Source organism: Sus scrofa, chromosome 13, assembly GCF_000003025.6.
Source record: "Sus scrofa isolate TJ Tabasco breed Duroc chromosome 13, Sscrofa11.1, whole genome shotgun sequence".
NCBI lineage: Eukaryota > Metazoa > Chordata > Mammalia > Artiodactyla > Suidae > Sus > Sus scrofa.
Window position 1 is genome coordinate 64,952,169 of NC_010455.5, and position 17,317 is coordinate 64,969,485.

General features: G+C 45.7%; 1 protein-coding gene across 2 annotated transcripts in view; it reads left to right on the top strand.

The window, feature by feature from the left end:
- LMCD1 (LIM and cysteine rich domains 1) overlaps positions 1 to 17,317 on the top strand; it is a 60,513-nt gene that overhangs the window by 18,477 nt on the left and 24,719 nt on the right. The window contains exon 2 of one of the 2 annotated variants that reach the window (NM_001008692.1): positions 14,857 to 14,945. The exons of the other annotated variant lie outside the window; for it this stretch is intronic. Coding sequence (NP_001008692.1) covers positions 14,857 to 14,945 — 89 coding nt within the window. The remainder of the gene's footprint in view (positions 1 to 14,856; positions 14,946 to 17,317) is intronic. 2 annotated transcript variants of the gene reach the window in all.

Consider the following 17,317-nt stretch of genomic DNA (forward strand, 5'->3'; position numbering starts at 1 on the left):
TTTTTATTGTCATTACCCTAGGAGGTGGATCAAACAAGATGTGTTGTGATTTATGTCAAAGAGCATTCTACCTTTATTTTCCTCTAGGAGTTTCTTCTAGTATCTGGCCTTACATTTTAGGTCTTTAATCCATTTTGAGTTCATTTTTGTGTACAGTATTAGAGAGTATCCCAATTTCATTCTTTTCCACATAGCTGCCCAGTTTTCCCAGCACCACTTGTTGAAGAAACCATTTTTCCACCACTGTATGTTCTTGCCTCCTTTGTCATATATTAGTTGACCATAGGTGCCTGGGTTTATTTTTGGGCTTTCTATCCTGTTCCATTGATCTGTATTTATGTTTTTGTGCCAGTGCCATACTGGTTTGATGACTGTAGCTTTGTAGTATAGTCTTAGATCAGGGAGCCTGATTCCTCCAGTTCCTTTTTTCTTTTTCAATATGCTTTGGCTATTTGTGGTCTTTTGGATTTCCATACAAATTTTAAAATATTTAGTTCTAGTTCTGTGAAGAATGTCACTGGCAATTTGATAGGGTTGCATTGAATCTGTAGATTGCCTTGTGTAGTATAGTCATTTTGACAATATTGATTGTCCAATCCAAAGCATGTTATATCTTTCCATCTGTGTCATCTTTGATTTCTTTTATCAGTGTCTTAAAGTTTTCAGAGTACAGTTCTTTTGTCTCTTTAAGTAGGTTTATTCCTAGGTATTTTATTCTTTTTGATGTGATGGTAAATGGGATGGTTTCCCTAATTTCTCTTTCTGCTATTTCGTTGTTAGTATAGAAATGCCATCTTCATGATCTCCATGATCCATTTTAAAGATGAAAAAATAGAGTCAGGGGGTAGAAAGTGCTCACCCACTCACACAAGTAGTGGCAAAAGCAGCCAAGGCTCAGGTTCAGCTGAAGCACCAGCACAGGGCCCCACCAGCACATCCTCTCAAGGGCAGGAGCAGACACAGGGATATTTTGAAGCCACAAGCCAAGGCCAGAAATACCACACAAAGTCTACAGAACTTGATGACTCTCACTACTGGCCTGTTTCCAAAGTTTCCCAGGTGTTTGTATATATTCTATTTCATGGACAAGCCTGCAGTTGCTCAATTCTAATTTTCTCTTGAGAAGTCTTTTTCTCTCTAGTGAGTCACTTCCAGAAGGTTCAGATACTTGTTATCCCATCAAGAGACCATCTCTTATCTTTTGGGTTACACAAAGAAAGGGTGGCACAAACTAGAAATAGGCCCCTTCAAGAGGAAAAGTCAGCTTCTTTCCAATAAGAAGAGGATTTCTTCCAGCAGTTGATGTGAATTTAGACCATAGGCCAGGGTGACTGGATGGGTGGGGAGTCCATAAATGTGGGATAGATGGTGGGTTTGGGTGGCAAAGGTGGTGAACTGGCAACTCCATCAGTCTGTCTGTGAAGAGCTTCCAGGAGCTGAACACAGTCCTGGAGATGATACTGAGAGCTGGAGGGAAGAGTTGAAGCCATTTAAGCAGATTGATGCATGAAAAAGAATTGTGCTGGGAACCAAGAGGAGACTACAGCCAGGGTTGGAAACTTGGAGTGGGAGGGGAGCACATGAGGGGAACAGAGAAGTGCTACCTAGGCAGGTAGAGTGACCAGGGGCGGCTAGAATTTTGTAAACTATAGGAAACTAGGTTGGCTCTTTCTTCTTCCAACTCATCCTGCAGACATCAGCCTCAAATGTAAAATATCTATTATGTGGTAGCTTTTAATACACCAAGACACATTGCTCAAAGGCAAAACTGAAAGTGCTATATAAGGAAGCTATTGAAACCCATGTTTATGGAGGAGCTACTATGTGCAAGGCACTACCTTAGGCACTGGTAATAGAACAATGAACTAGACACACAGAGACCCTGCTCCCTTAAAACTTACAGTCTAGTGAGAAAGAATGACATTAAAGAGTTGCATCCATGATTAAATAATTACAACCATGATGGGTACCACAAAGAAGTATAAGATACAGGCTTTTCTAAGACCCTATGATTGGGCCCCCGGAAAGATGAGTAGGAATTTGTTAGGTGAAGGGAGAGAATGATAAGACAGATGGTCCAACCTGAGGAAACGGCCCATGGGCCAGCTTAGACATATACAAAAATTTGGCATCTTTTCTAGGATGTATGGTTAAATGAGTCATTCTAAATTTACTCTATTTTCTGAAACAGAACTTGGCTGCTGTATCTCTGATTTTACATTTTAATTGTGTTTCATGAGCTTTAAAGGTGAGACCTTGAAAGTGAATAACTTGCAAAGTGAATGATCATCTGCTCATTTCTGTTTCATAAAAATGAAAAACTTGGCCTGACTGCTCTTTGAGGTGTTTCCCTCTCTAGCAATCTGTGATTTTCTTGTGTTAGGTCTTCTTAAAAGCTGAATTCAACTCTAAAGAGTATGTACAAGTCATGCATTATATAGGGGGAAAATCAAAGAGAGGATGAAATATGTGAGAGTGTATTTAATGTTGGTTTTAAAAACATAAGATAGCCGTAAAGAGAAGAGGGAAGTCATTTATAAGAAGGAAACTTGTTTCGAACCAAGAAAAATGTCTTGTGAAAGACACCCCCCTTAAAACACAAGTGCTTTTTACCATCAAGGCACAAGTGTAGGCTGAAGGCAACTAGTGTGTCAAGGCTTCCATTGTCCTACTTGTTAACCCTGAGATTCCCAGCAGGAATCATTTGCATAAGCAAAACCTTCAGATTCTGAACAGCTGTATTGTATGGTATGTTTCTACTGCACATTTCCTTTTAAGATATTAAGATTCAGATAGGCAAGAGTAAAAATTCTCCAGTTTGGTTAAGTCCCACTCCCGTTTCCAAAATTAATAAAAGTGTGTTATCCTTTCGAAGCTCAGTAATGCTTGCTGCAGGTTCAGAATTCAGATGCACACATGCGTGCACACTCATGCACCCCAAATTACATCCTTACAGGAAGCTGTTTTCTTAAGACATCAGGACGCTAAAATCAGGAAAGCCTTAATCAAATTGCAATAGTATAATATGTAAATACTGCTCAAGCTTACAGTTTTATACTTGAGAAGTCTATTAAGGGCCAAAACCTCAGAGCCATGCAGCCAATGAGATTTTCATTTCCAAGTGTAACCTGGGGACACCAGGCTTGTTCTCACTTAGGAAATGGGGGTGGGGCAGAGAAGGGTAAGAACTCCCTGCCAGGACTATATTTTCTTTGATCTCCACTCCCCCAAGCCACTTGGTAAACCTCTGGATAAGATTCCCATGTGGGCTCCTAGTGAGGCTGGTGGCTTTACCTAAAATCTGTGGCAGGACCTGTCTAGGAAAGAAAAGAGAGAACTCTATGGCAAAAAAAAAAAAAAAAAAAAAAAGGAAAAAAAGAAAGAATTGTGTTGGAGTCTCTGGAAACACTTAGTTTGGAAAGAAATGTCAGGTCAGCTCCTGCCCTGGGGGAATCCCTTTCACAGTCAATGAAAATAGTTCCCACTCTGGGAACCGCTTTGTCTCAAAAGGTCCATAAAAAGTCTGGAGGTGTGGGGAGGGGAGCCAAAAGGACCCCCCTCCTCATGCTGACTAATGAAGCAGCCAAGGAGCCTCACAGATAATGGGCAGGCTTTTCTAGAAATGGGCAGTTTTCAAAAAATGGGAGAGGATGGTTTTCCCCACTTGGCTGATTGGATCCTGCTGTGTTTGTGCAGAGCACTATTTGTGATGGGGTGGGCAGTGTCGGCTGCTAGTTCAAAGAGGGCTCTCGTGTCAAAGGGAAGTAAGAGTTCAGTCCTAAAACTCTGTCACTTCGGCCCAGCAGGGTCTCTTGTGTAAAGATTGCTGGACCTGTTCTGGATACAGCCACACGGAAATGTCAGCCATCACCTAGAGGCTTGCAGCCCAAGAGGCTGGTTTGCTTTCTGCCTGGGTCATGGTCATTTTCACCCTGCCAACCAGACTGTAAAACACAGGATTCAGAGTCCTTGGAGGGGGCTGATTACTTCAATTTATCCATGGGGGTCACAAGGATCCAAATACCCAGCCCCCAGTCACCCAATTTGGGATTGGGAACTTTTTGCCTTGCTTAGCATGCCTTTCTTTTTTTCCGTGGGAGGTGGGGGGCACACCCTGGCATATGGAAGTTCCAAAGCTAGGGGTCGAATTGGAACTGCAGCCACTAGTCTATGCCACAGTCACAGCCACAGCAACACAGGATCCAAGCCCCATGTCTGCACCTACAACATAGTTCATAGCAATGCCAGATCCTTAACCCACTGTGCGGGACCAGGGATTGAACCCACGTCCTCATAGATACTAATTGGGTTCATAACCTGCTGAACCACAACAGGAATGCCAGCACTCCACTCGTTCAAACTGACCCCAGCCCCATCACCATTGAAAGGTAAAAGATATTTTGTGAATATTTTGAGGCCTTTGCAGGGGCTCTTGCAGCGCCAGCTTGGCAAGGTTCCAGGACCCAGGAATTGGTTCATAGAATTGCTACAGCTCTTCCATCCCAGTGACCACATCGGGCCATTCCATGGGCTGCAAACTCTTTTATTTATTTATTTATTTATTTTTTGTCTTTTTGTCTTTTAGGGCTGCACCCACATGGGCACATGGAGGTTCCCAGGCTAGGGGTCTAATCGGAGCTGTAAATGCCAACCTTTGCCAGAGCCACAACAATGCAGGATCTGAGCCACATCTGCAACCTACACCACAGCTCACAGCAATGCCAGATCCTTAACCCACTGAGCAAGGTCAGGGATCAAAGCCGTGTCCTCATGGATGCTAGTCGGGTTCGTTAACCACTAAGCCATGAAGGGAACTGTAAACTCTTGAAAAATGTACTGATTTGTGTTCTGTTGCCTCCTGGCTTATTTTTTTTTTTTATGAAAGTGCTAAAATTACAAGAGTCAACTTATCACAAAGGCAGACAGAAAGAAGGAAAAGAAAAAAAGATAGATAATGCCCTATCACGGCTGCCTGAACACTCTGTGTCTGCCCCGTTTTGCCACCTGATGGTGTGGTGTGAGACAGACATTACTAATAGACAACCAACCAGACCAGATAACAGAGGCACCTCTGACAGCAATCATTCATTTTCAGTCAGGGGGAAGTTTCCAGGATGCAGTCGGTTGAGGATGGGGTCAGCTGTGGGGGTGGGCTGTTACTTTAGAACCAGCCAACCCAAAGGCAGGCAGTCTGGGCATTCCTGCTTTTTGGGAACCCGCCTCAAATCAGTGAGGCTTGTCTGACAAGGATGGAGGGGTCGGGGAGAGGGAGGAAAAAGCTGGGTCTTAAACAGAAAAGGCTTTCATTCTATAATTTCCCGTCCACATATGGATTTGCTTTTCTACTTAGTTTTCCCTGCCAGATTAACCCTTTTTGTTCATACATGATGTGAACCTTGGCAATCTGCAATCATGTCCTTCCCTAGAGGGGAACAGAACCAAAAAGGTGGTAACAATATTAAAAACTTTCCATAAAGGGTCATACATGGTGGTTAGGAAATTAAGGAGGGAAGGGAGGGAGGACCTAGTCTAGGAAAATCAAGGACCTCCCTGAGGAAGTGTTAGGAGGAACTGGATGGTGGTTTCCAGAACTTTCCTGGGAATATGTTTATCAAGTAGCCTGAACAGATGGTTAGGAACCATTTCAGGAACAGTTGGAATGGCCACACAGGGGCAATGGGCCCTGTCACCCTCCCCCCAAAGGGTCTGGACCCGTCACATGTCCTACTCACCTTTCACACATTCTAGTATATCTGAGAATCCAATGCTCCTTCCTGGCCACCCTGATTTTAACCTAATTTTACCTGTTAAACACAATGCATTGACAAAAAGAGGACAGTTCTTGGTCATGTAGCCAGAGATAAGTCTAGTTTGAAAAGATACATGCACCCCTATGTTCACTGTAGCACTGATCACAACAGCTGAGACATGGAAGCAACCAATGTCCACTGACAGATAAATAAATAAAGATGTGGTACATATACATGATGGCATACTACTCAGCCATAAAAAAGAACATAATAATGCCACTTGCAGCAACACAAACGAACCTAGAGATTATCATACTAAGTGAAGTAAGTCAAAGACAAATATCATATGATATCACTTATATGTGGAATCTAAAAAGAAGATGCAAATGAACTTATCTACAAAGCAGAAATAGATTCCCATAGAAAAGAAACTAATGTTTACCAAAGGGGAAAGGAGGAGAGAGAGATTTATTAAGAGTTTGGAATTAACAGAACACACTACTATATATAAAATAGATGACCAACAAAGACCTACTGTATAGCACAGGGAAATATAGTCAATTTAAAAAAAAAGAGGACGGTAGGACACCATTTCCTATAGGAAATGAAAGTACTCTTGTTGGGCATTTGTTAAAAACTTTATTTGGGACACTAGACACTGCTAACATCCTGAGCTAAATGCATCAGACTAACTCTCCCAACCATAGCCAATCCACAGGATAAATGTAAGCACACACAAACCATGTAATAGGAAAAATAACTGACTCTTTACCCTAAAATCCTAGCGACTCGGACACTTCTGCAATCAACTCATCACCCACCCTTTTCCTGTTCTGTTGCTTTAAATAGGACTGGGCTTTAAAAACAGAAAGAAAAAAGAAAAAGTTTTCCATGCATAGAATTCTAAGCACTCAATCAGTAGGACTAATCTGAATTTGTTTAGTCTGTGCATTTTTATCCTCATTACACAATTGAGGAAAAGAGAATCTAAACTGAAAAGATTTCTTCACATCTGTGCTTGTCCAGACAGAATAGAAATTCCCAAGCACCAGACGTGAGGGCAAAACGCACACACACACACACACACACACACACACACACAAGCACATACAGACCCTGAAGGGCTTTTCCACCCCCAGATATGACCTCTAATGTACACATGGACTTTGTTCCCGCCTGTGGGCCTCACTGTGGGTTCAGGAGTCACTTTATCCAAAGTTGTCTCCGTGGCTGACTTACACATCAGCAGAGAGAGCATAGGTCAGACCATGCAGAATGGAAATTCAGAGAAGAAACTGCCAACATTCAGTTCTGAACACTCTGTCTGTCGCTACCTTGTTCTAAACCAGTTGTTAAGCAGATGGAATAAAAGAACCCTCCAGGGTCTGCACTGCCCGTCTCTTGCATCTCCTATTTGGGGAAACAGGGTTCTCTTGGCCAAGACCTGAAGCCATAGCTGGGCTGGGCTCCTCCTCCGTCTGGCATGATCCCTCAGTCCCCCGCTTTGGCCCTGGGCTGGGCCAGGGGAGGACCACCCCTGACCCTCAGGCCTGGCAGAGGGTCTCAAGATCTGTGGGAGATCTCCCAGGGGCGTCAGCCAGCCAGTGAAATTTAAAGGAAGAGGAAGGGTGTGGTTTCCCTCCTGTGTGGCTGTTAAGAAAGTTACTGCATTTGGCCCAGAAGCCTGTGGGGTAGGCTTGTGCCAGGACAGATGGGACCAAAATGCAATGTCAATAACAAGAGTCAGACAGGCTGTAAAAACTCACCTTGTAGGGGACAGTGGTCTTCGAGGGGAACACGGGAGGAAGAGAGGTTAAGCTGAGGAGCTGGGAGCCTTAAAGTCCAAGTTGGAACAGCCCAGGGCCCAGTAGTGAGGCCCAGTCCTTCCCAAACTTGTCTGCACATCAGAATCTGCTGGGGGAACTTCCACAATGCCTGCAGCCTGGGACCCATCCGCAGACTTTGCAGCTAGATTGTTCTGGGCTTCAGCCTAGGCTTTGGAAATGGGGAAAATTTCCCCAGCTGATTCTGATGTGCAGACATGCAGCCCCTAGCTACTCAAAGTAGGGTCCCTGAACCAGCAGCATGGGCTTCCCCCAGAGATGGGTGGAGGTATGGACTATCAGGCTCACCCCAGACTTGCTAAACTAGAATTTGCATGGTAGCCCCATTCCAGTGATCTTTATGCTAATCATCAGAGTGGTTAATTTGAGAAGAGCTGCTATACACAGACAAGGCCAAATCCTCCTACCCAAGTATAATCTCAAGCACATGCCTTTTCTCCTTCCTGGCACTGACTGCATTTGTAACTCTAGATTTGTGTGAGTTACAACAGAAATAAGTGGAAGGGCCCCCAAATATCTGGAAAAGACTTCTTTGCATTGCCTAGAGTGCATCGGTTAAGTTAAAATGTAAATTTGGGCTACAGAAAGACCTGGATTCAAATCTAAGCTCAAGCACTGACTCCCCAGGAAAATCAACTCATCCTGGTTTGTCCAGGGCTTTCCTGGTTTTGGCACTGAGGGTGTCACATCCAGGCCCTGACTCAGTCCCAAGGCAAACCAAGACAACCAGTTACCCTTCAGTTGATTCATATGCAGCCCAGCCCAGGGGTACCAGCAAAGATCAGTGGTTCTCAGACGTTACATGGATGTCTTAAACAGGGATGGGTGAACCCTATGCAGGTTTACTAGGTCCAAGTGAGTAGGAAGGATGTGCAACGCTAACAAGTCCCCAGGTGCTGCTTGGGGACCACAACTTGAGGACCATCTCAAGATTCATACCTCCTAGAGATGCTGTTAAGATTTGTAGAGCCCAGACTTAGCACAGTGACTGGAAAACCACAAAGCCTGATATGTGTTACAGCTGCTATTCATCCTTTTAATGGGGAAAAGATGGCCTGAAGCTAGTCTCCAAGAGGCAGGTAGGTTTGAAGTTCTCTGAGGTTTAGATGAACATAAGCAGAAACCCTGAGTATATGTTGAGAAGATTTGCAAGAGGTCCAGACAATTGGAAAGAGAGTCTGGGTAGAGATAGTAGATGACATGGAAAGATAAATTGATGAATTAGAGCAGGTGAAGTGGGCCATGTCATGGGAGCCCCGAGACATCTAACACCCAACAACATTCATCCCTGTAAGAGGGGTCCAGGATAGCTTCAGGATGAGATGGATGCTGGCATCCATAAGCTAAACAGACTATTAAGAATTGGGAATAAACCAGAAATGACTTGCTTCTTGGTTATGATGGTTTTTGCTCTTATCTTTGTTAAGTGATGGGTTTCTTCAACACATTGTCCCCATCCAATCTCCACAACTTGAGTCGGAGCTGAGTGCCAGCTCCCTGGCCTGGGATAAGCATTCGTGACCTGTAGTCATTTCAGGCTTCCAGGGCAGGACAGATAAACTTGGTGAATCCAGCACCTGGTGCTATTCTCCCTCAGGCACTGCCTGTTGTTCGAATTCACTCTGTCCTCTGGCCACCACCTACCCAGCTTAAGCCTGCCCATTGCCTTCGATAGCTACACTTTATTTAGCAGAACAGGGTTAGCTGGTATCCTGGGACCAAGGTGATCATGATCATGTCCTACTGACCCCATCTCTAACCCTTCCAAGACCTCCTTACCCCTATGGAAATGCTGCCCACCCCTTTGGACCCAGCTGGATCAAGGCTGACTGGGGTCTAGAGACACCCAGTATGGTAGGAAGTCGCAAGATCTGGATTCCTAAGATATGAGCGTGAGTTGTGTCCTGAGAGGCATATGATTCTATCAGTTCTATGAGCTTGTTTTTCTCATGAGCCAAATGAAAAATATTGACACCCTTGGGTTGTTGTGAAAACCCAGTGAGACAAGGGCTGTGAATACACTTTGCAAACTGTAAAGTGCCATGCCTATGGTAGAAAGTGCCATCATAAATTAGATGAGAGTATAGCAAAGAAGTTAAGATCAGCTTGGTTTCACTTCCTGGCTCCACCACTTATTGGTGAGAGCCTGAAAATGAGGTTACTAAAAGTGCTTCTCACTCGGGTCCGCCAAGAAGCTTAAATTAAATACTAGGCAAATACTTGGCATATGCCTGGCACAAAAGGTGTACTCCATAAATATCAGCTACACTAATAATCATGAGGAAAGATAAAACATTTTTGCTTAAATTTATGGCACAGCGAAGGGCACACAAAGGTGACCTCATTTCCCCAGAGAGGCTCCAATCCAGACCACTCTGAAAGAGCAAGCTGCTTTTCCTCTCTCAGACTCATGGTCATATGTCACCTGTTAGCTGGGAATAATGATTACACCTTACAGGCTTGTGAGAATCGTTAAGGAAGAGAATGCTTTTGTAAGTAAAATCACTTTGTGGACTGTCAAGCTGTTTTGACCTTGGGGTTGTTGAGGGTATGAGGGTCATTTCCAGATAATTTTTCTGTATGTGACTTCAGGTCCCTTCTGAATCTTCTCATAACTTCATCCCATTCCACCTTCTCTCCTAGAATCCCTGGGGGAGGGGTTTGTTTTTAAGTAAACAAAGCATGTTAACTAGTCGTCTTTTAGAATGTAACACACGTCTGCTTATAGAGCTTACCTGCAAAAGACAAGTCAGAAGAGTTGGCTTGGAATAGAATTTCATGTCACTTCGGCACACCCCAGCCCAGAGAGCAAACCCCTAGGTAGTCAGGATGATATGTGACAATTTTAAGATACACTTTGCAGAAAGGCAAGATCATGTGCAACTAAAAAATGAAATTGGAAAAGATGTTCAACTCATTATGTAATAAAGGAACCAGTAACCTATTTAGATCAGTTCAAAAAGCATATGGGAGCTAAGTGTTTATAGGTAATGTAATGTTAGGAGACAGTAGATCGTTATATAACTAGTTAATGCTTTACAGGACAATAAACCATAACCTTGGGGTTGGCTTTTTCAAAATGTCAGAAATTACTTGTATTTGTATCTCTACTGGACGAAAATCTGCAAGTTAACATGTAACTTCACCGAGGCTAAGAATAGCAAAAGTAAATCTCTGTAGCTAATCCTTGCAAGGATGGGGTGCGGGGTGGGGCACTGTCATGTCGCCACCACATGACATTAAAGGACGTTCCACCTGCCTTCTGGCCTTCTATCCAAGTCTTGGATCTTTGTAAATGACACTAAATACTTATTCCACTTTACAAAAAAAAAATAACCTTTTCATCTTACATGATGCTTACAACAGCTCTGCTGGGGCAAAAAGGACAGGGAAAACCCATTTTCAGAGGAGGAAATCTGAGTTACCAAGGAGAGAGGCTAGGCTGGGAGAAAACGCCAGTGTTCTAATTCTGAGCCTCATGCTCTTCCCCAACCTCCATCTCACACTTGTCCTCTATCCTCTTCCTCTCAGCCCCACACTCCTCTGGGCAGCATTTTCCCCTCTAAGACTTCCAGTGGATTTCACCTGATGGTGAAGGCTTAAGGATGGAGAAGACCCTGTTGCCCCTGTCCCTTAGCTGCCAGGAGCTCCCAGTCTCATCTGATGCCTTTCACATCCCGACACAGTTCAGTTCCACAGCATCAGCTGAACCACACCCTGTTATCTTGAGCCAGAGAAAATTGCCCAAACACTCTGTCCTCCCCTAAGGAATAAAGGACGGAAGTGATGATGCATTCCAAGAATGCATTTTTTTTTTAAGTGGTGGCTCCTTGTAAGCTCTTCTCTTTTCAGCTACTGTGAGCCACAGCATCATCTTTCCTCTGAGATGGAGCCCACATCAGAGAAGCCTACTGCTCATGAACCAGAATATGTCATCTGAAACACCCATTCTGGTTGATGTTTTACCCTCATCGGTAAACAGGGGCACCATTTTCTGTATTGGGGATAGGGACCACTGGGTCTCTCTGGCTCCTGGCTGGATGACGTGCAGTGGACACATGGTTATTTATGCTGTTAAACAGTCAGCCGGGAAACTGGCGGCCAGTGTGGTCCAATGGTCCGAATCTGTTTCTTCCTTCCAAGGCCATTTATTTTTCTCACCCACAGATTTCTGTTTCCATGGATACAGTCCCACTAGCAGGCTGGAGACTAACCAACCTGTTTCCTACACCCAGTCACAGAGGCAACACTTAGAATCATGAAAACAAAAGTTGGCAGTAAGAAAGTAAATGGGGTGTGAAGTTAGAAAAATCATTCCCCTGAACTTCCTTAAAATTCTGAAACTGGGGGAAAAAAAAAGATTTTGAGAAGATCTGATTTGGAGTGTGTTTTACACAAAGTGTACTGACAATAGCCAACACTCAGTGCATAATAAATGCAGGCTAAACCCTTTCCATGAGGTAGCCCATTTAACCCTCATGGTGACTCCACGAGACAGGGTGGTTCTTACCATCCCCACGACACAGAGGCAGAAGCTGACCCTCCACAGTACAGTCACTTTCCCAAGTCCAACAGCAGAGAGGGACCAAATGGGGACAAACACCCAGACCCTGTGACCCCAAAGCCTGGACTTGCTGACTCGAAACAGCTGCCTTCTCCCCATTTCTCTTCCTGCCTCCGTCATAGGCAAGCTCTTCTAAGGCTCTGGAAGCCTCTGCCCATCCAGCACCCACCATTTTGATTTGACCATGTAATCCTTCCTACACCACTTTGTAACATCCCACAGAATGAGGATTCTGTGGTCCAGGAGTTGAGCTCCCCCCAACCCCACCCCTACCCCGCCCCCCATCCAGGTCACTTTTCTCACTTACCAGGGAACTAACTTAGTCTGGGCAAGCAAATGAGTGGCTTCTGGCTGCACAACTAAGAAATATCAGATCTGGCACCACAGGGCCAGGCCTCCACCCCTGGAGCCTGAGCTGGGCTGCACTGGGCTGCCTGACATCACAGTTTCTAAACCCAATCCTGAGCCAGCAGTCCAGCTCTCCCAGCCAAGCCTCGGGGCTAATCCCCCACAGGGGGCTGTTAAATCAGCCAGTCCTTAGAAGAACCACCATACTTAAGTGGGCAGAGTGCTTTGCCACTTGGGAAATGGTCACACGTAGCCCTCCTGTCTCAGGCTTTGCTGCCTCTGTATATAAAACCATCCAGCAATGAAGTCTGACTCACACACCGTATACCTCCCAGCAAAACTTTCAAGCATTTAAATACTAAGTGGGAAAAGATCACTGCAGTTTGACTAGTAGTGTCCAAAGTGTCAGGAACAAGAGGCCAGGTTTTCTATGCCCACAGCTTTAGGGGGCAAAGTTCTGCCCACGAGTGAAAGGTCCCCAGCTCAGATGATAGATGAGATGGGGGTGAGCGTTGCCTTGGTTTTCAACTTTACGGTGAGTCTAGCACGGAATAGGCACAAACATGAACATGCTTCTCACCAAGCCTGTGCCACCTGCGTCTTACTACAAAAGCTGGAAAGGGGTCTTAGGTGGAAAAGCATAGTGTATGAGGATGCGGTGCAAACATGTCACAAAACAGGAGATGTGGAGCTGGGTATTATTGCGGGAAGACTTGGCAGGGAGAAGAGAAATGTAATGAAGGATAACTGCTTCTTTCCATGTTCTCCTTTGATTTCTGACACTAGCGCTGATGATGGCCTCATGCCTTGGCTTCCCACCACTACCACCACCATCACTACCATAAGCAGAGAGAGTAGAGGTGGAATGCCCCAGAGAGCATGTTCAGATGGTCACACCCTCCCCATCCCTCTCTGTGCCTCTCTGCCCTTGCATACCTCCCCCTTCTGCTGGAAATCACCTCCTCCTCCTTCTCTGCCTGCTCACCTTGCACAGCCCCAATCCCAAGTCACCTCCTCTGAGAAGCCACCCTGGACTTCCCCTTTGAGCTAACATCTTCCTCTCTGCTCCTAAGATCTGTGTGCAGAATAACAGCAGCTACTGTTTGCAGTTCCTTCTGTGGCTGGGCACTTTACATGCATTATCTCTGCACCCATGTGATAGGCAAGGAAACTGAGGCTCAGTTTGTCCCAGGCCACACAACTGTTAAGTCCTGAAGCTGGATTTGGAATCCAGCTCACTCAGTCTCCAGGGTCTGTGTCTTTCTACCACACCATGGGCAGCTGTCCTTCCCTCATATTCGCCCCTTCCAGGAGAAGGGACAAGGATGTATTTCTCCATTTTCCCCTAGACTCAATTCCTCTAGCATACCATGAGTTTTATGATGTATCCCAGTGCTTGGTACATAGCAGATGCTAAATAAAGGGTTAAATTAAGCAATAGTTGGTTAATCGAGAAGCTTATCCTTTTATCTTACTAGCTGATGGAGCTGGGCTTCTGATAAAGTCAGAGTACATGTGGTAGCCATCCCAAGTCACCCCACCCCCACCCCTAGTGGAGAGTCAGGTAAATTTCTCATCTGACAGATGCCTAAATGAACCCACTGCTTCTCCAAGTGTCATAGCATATGAACCTCCTGGGAATTTTGTTAAAGTACAGATACCGTTCTAAAGGGCTGAGACCCTCACAGGTAGGACCTGAGGGTCTGCTTTTCCTTCAAGCTTCTGGGGATGCTGCTGGTTTGAAGACCCCATTTGAGAGCCAGTTGGGTCCTAACACATCAGCCAGCAGCAGCCATTGCACTTGGGTTGCCTTGGCTGGTTATGAGCCATAAAACCTCTCCTGTGTGTTGTTCTCTTTCCAAAGGATGACCAGACTTCAACTGCCCCTGATTTTCCATGATTTAGCAAAATATTTAAGTTATGCTTTGAGCTATAAACATTTGGCAGCATGGACATTTGCTTGTAGCTGTAGCTTTGGTTTAATCACACCCTATCAATAAATCACAAATAAATGAGGGAGAGGAGGCGCTTGCTGGAAGATTCCATTCCAGTGACAAGTGGACCAAGGGAGTGGGTGAGAACGGGGGTATGGGGGTGGATTCAGGAGCGGATGAGCCCCCAGTGCATTTTTATTGGGAAGGGCCCCACCCTTCCACACTTGCCTACCCATGGCCACTTTCCCAGCTGGTTTCCTCTCTTCCTGGTAAACAGTAAAGCGATGGCTTATTCATCTCGGGCCCTTTGAACCCGGCACAATTTCTTTGCTGGCAGGCCAAGCCTTCAGAGGTCAAGCATCCCCAGCCCAAGACATTCAGGAGGAAAACACCCTCTTTTCTGTCTCCTTTTCCAGATGTCCCTGGGCCAGCAGCAGTCAGCAAGAGGTGTGCCTTGTCTGAGATGCAAGGGGACGTGTTCGGGCTTCGAGCCACATTCGTGGAGGTAACGGAGTTTGTCAGGAGACGCTCTGCCTGCCTTCACTTCTTGGCTGTCCTTTCTGGGAACTCTGATCATTCTCTGCAGGGACTGCTTAGGATGCATGCATTGTTGGCGGACTGGCTCCAGAGTGCATGTACTCTTGCTTGGCTTGATGTAGAAATGACAGAAAAGCCCTTGGGGGAGCCAAGATGGAGAGGGAGTTCAGGGCTTCATAAACCATTTCCAGGTGGAGGCAGCCAAGCTCAGCCTGGCGAGGAGGCTCTGGGAAGTGGTGGACAGCTGTTAGCTGGGGTCTGATCCATGCTGGGTAGTCCTGTCTGTCCTAGGGTTTGATTTCCTCATGCTGCCCCACTGTCCCACTGGGGTTCTGATCTAAAAGTGCCTCTGGGGCAGAAATAAAAGTCACTGCATCCACAGTACTTAAAAAACAGGACCTGGTTTTCACATTCAGGTGGGAGGGTTGTAACATCCAGCTGGGCTTGGATTCACAGAGCTTTTCTTTCTTTGCTTCTTTGAGGACTCTGGAAACAAGAGTTAGGGCTGCATCACTGCACTACCCCTAGGCACTATTCACATCAGCATCTGTGCAGCTGGCACCCCCTGGAAGTGTGCAGGGCACAGCCTGTGTGACCATCCCTATAGCCCTGGAGAGAGAACCTAAGCTCTGTAGGGCACAAGAGCTAAAAAGGAACTTCTGTCTCCACTGCCAGAGGGCGGCCTTAGGCACTTGGTGGGAGAACAAAATTGGGGAGGTATTTGTCTTAAGAAATTGACTTCCACTGTGAGATGGCAAAACTATTGAGCTAAGCTAATTTTTTTCTTTCTTTCTTTCTTTCTTTTTTTTTTTTTTTTTGAATGGCCGTACTCATGGTATATGGAAGTTCCCGGCCCAAGGACTGAACCCGAGCCACAGCTTGACCTAGTTGCAGCTGTGGCAATGCCAGATCCTTAAACTCACCTCGCTGGGTATCAAACCCATACCTCTGCAGTGACCTGAGCTGCTACAGTCAGATTCTTAACCCACTGAGCAGGCAGTAACTCTTAATCTTTTCTATTTTAAGGTTGAAATAACCCTAGCAAGAGATATTAGCTTCTCCATTTTATAGATCAGGACACTGAGGATGGGTAATGGGGGGACAGCTGCCAGATGTCAGAATTGGAACTCAGGTCTGCGTGAAGCCCTCCCCGTGCTCTCAACCATTCGTCAGAGTACAGGGTCCAAGCGCAAGGCTGTTGTTCCTTGACCCTCTTCCCTGAAAGGCCCCCTCCAAGGAGCCCATATCATCTTCAGAATGTAAGGGACCATCAAGGTCATCCAATCCTGACTCCCGTCCGCTGCCCAATCCTCCTGCAGCTAAAACACTCCCAGGACAAAGAGCATCCCACACATCTAATTTTGCCACTTAAGTTCTTTCTGGCCTTGAAAAGAGGCAGCCCCCTATCATTTCACACTGCTGGTCCTACATCTGCCACCTAGGTGTCATAGAACAATGCTAGTGCCTCGTCAGCTCTCTAAGGACAAGAGAGGATGCCTCTGTCCAGAATCCCTGTGGCCAGGGCGCAGCAGAGGCAGGGGGTCCCTAAATGCACACCCTGAGTCCATTCAGTCATGTTCCCCTTCTCTCAAGGACCACAATCTCGTGTTGCCTGTGTCTGGCCTCTGAAAATGGGTGTTTGATCTATTTTGTCTGGTTTCCTAGTTGTTTACAGCAGGAGGGAATTTCTAGACACTGTTCCTCCTGGATGGGAGTGGAAGCCTCTCAGCATTGTTTTCATCCCAACCTTTCCCCATCATCCTACAAACTCTTTGAACCTCAACTGAACTTGTCCTGGAGAAACACAGACTGCAGCTAGTAGATCTTGCCTATCCAGTGTCCCCTGAGAACAGTCATCAGGACCTAAATTTGAGGCATAATGGAACAGTGAGGTCCCAGACCCTTAGCGTGGAAACCATGTCCAACCATTTTTTTCTGCTCCAACACTCACACTCTCAATAGTTTGAAGGATATTTTAAAGGACCAAAATGGCAGCCAGTCTGGTTTCATGGAACAGCTTCCTAACTAATCATCACAGGACAGAATTCATGCTGATGCTGCTTGAATAAGACACTTCCCTTCTCTAAGCCTCAGATTTCCCATCTGAAAAATGGCAACCTTAGGAGTTCAGATTGTGGCTCAGCGGGTTACTATCCCTACTAGTATCCATGAGGATGAGGGTTCAATCCCTGGCCTTGCTCAGTGGGTTAAGGGTCTTGCTGGCACTGCCACAAGCTGCAGCATAGATCACAGACTTGGCTCAGATCTGGGACTGCCATGGCTGTAGGGTAGGTTGGCAGCTATAGCTCCAATTTGTCCCCTAGCCCGGGAACTTCCATA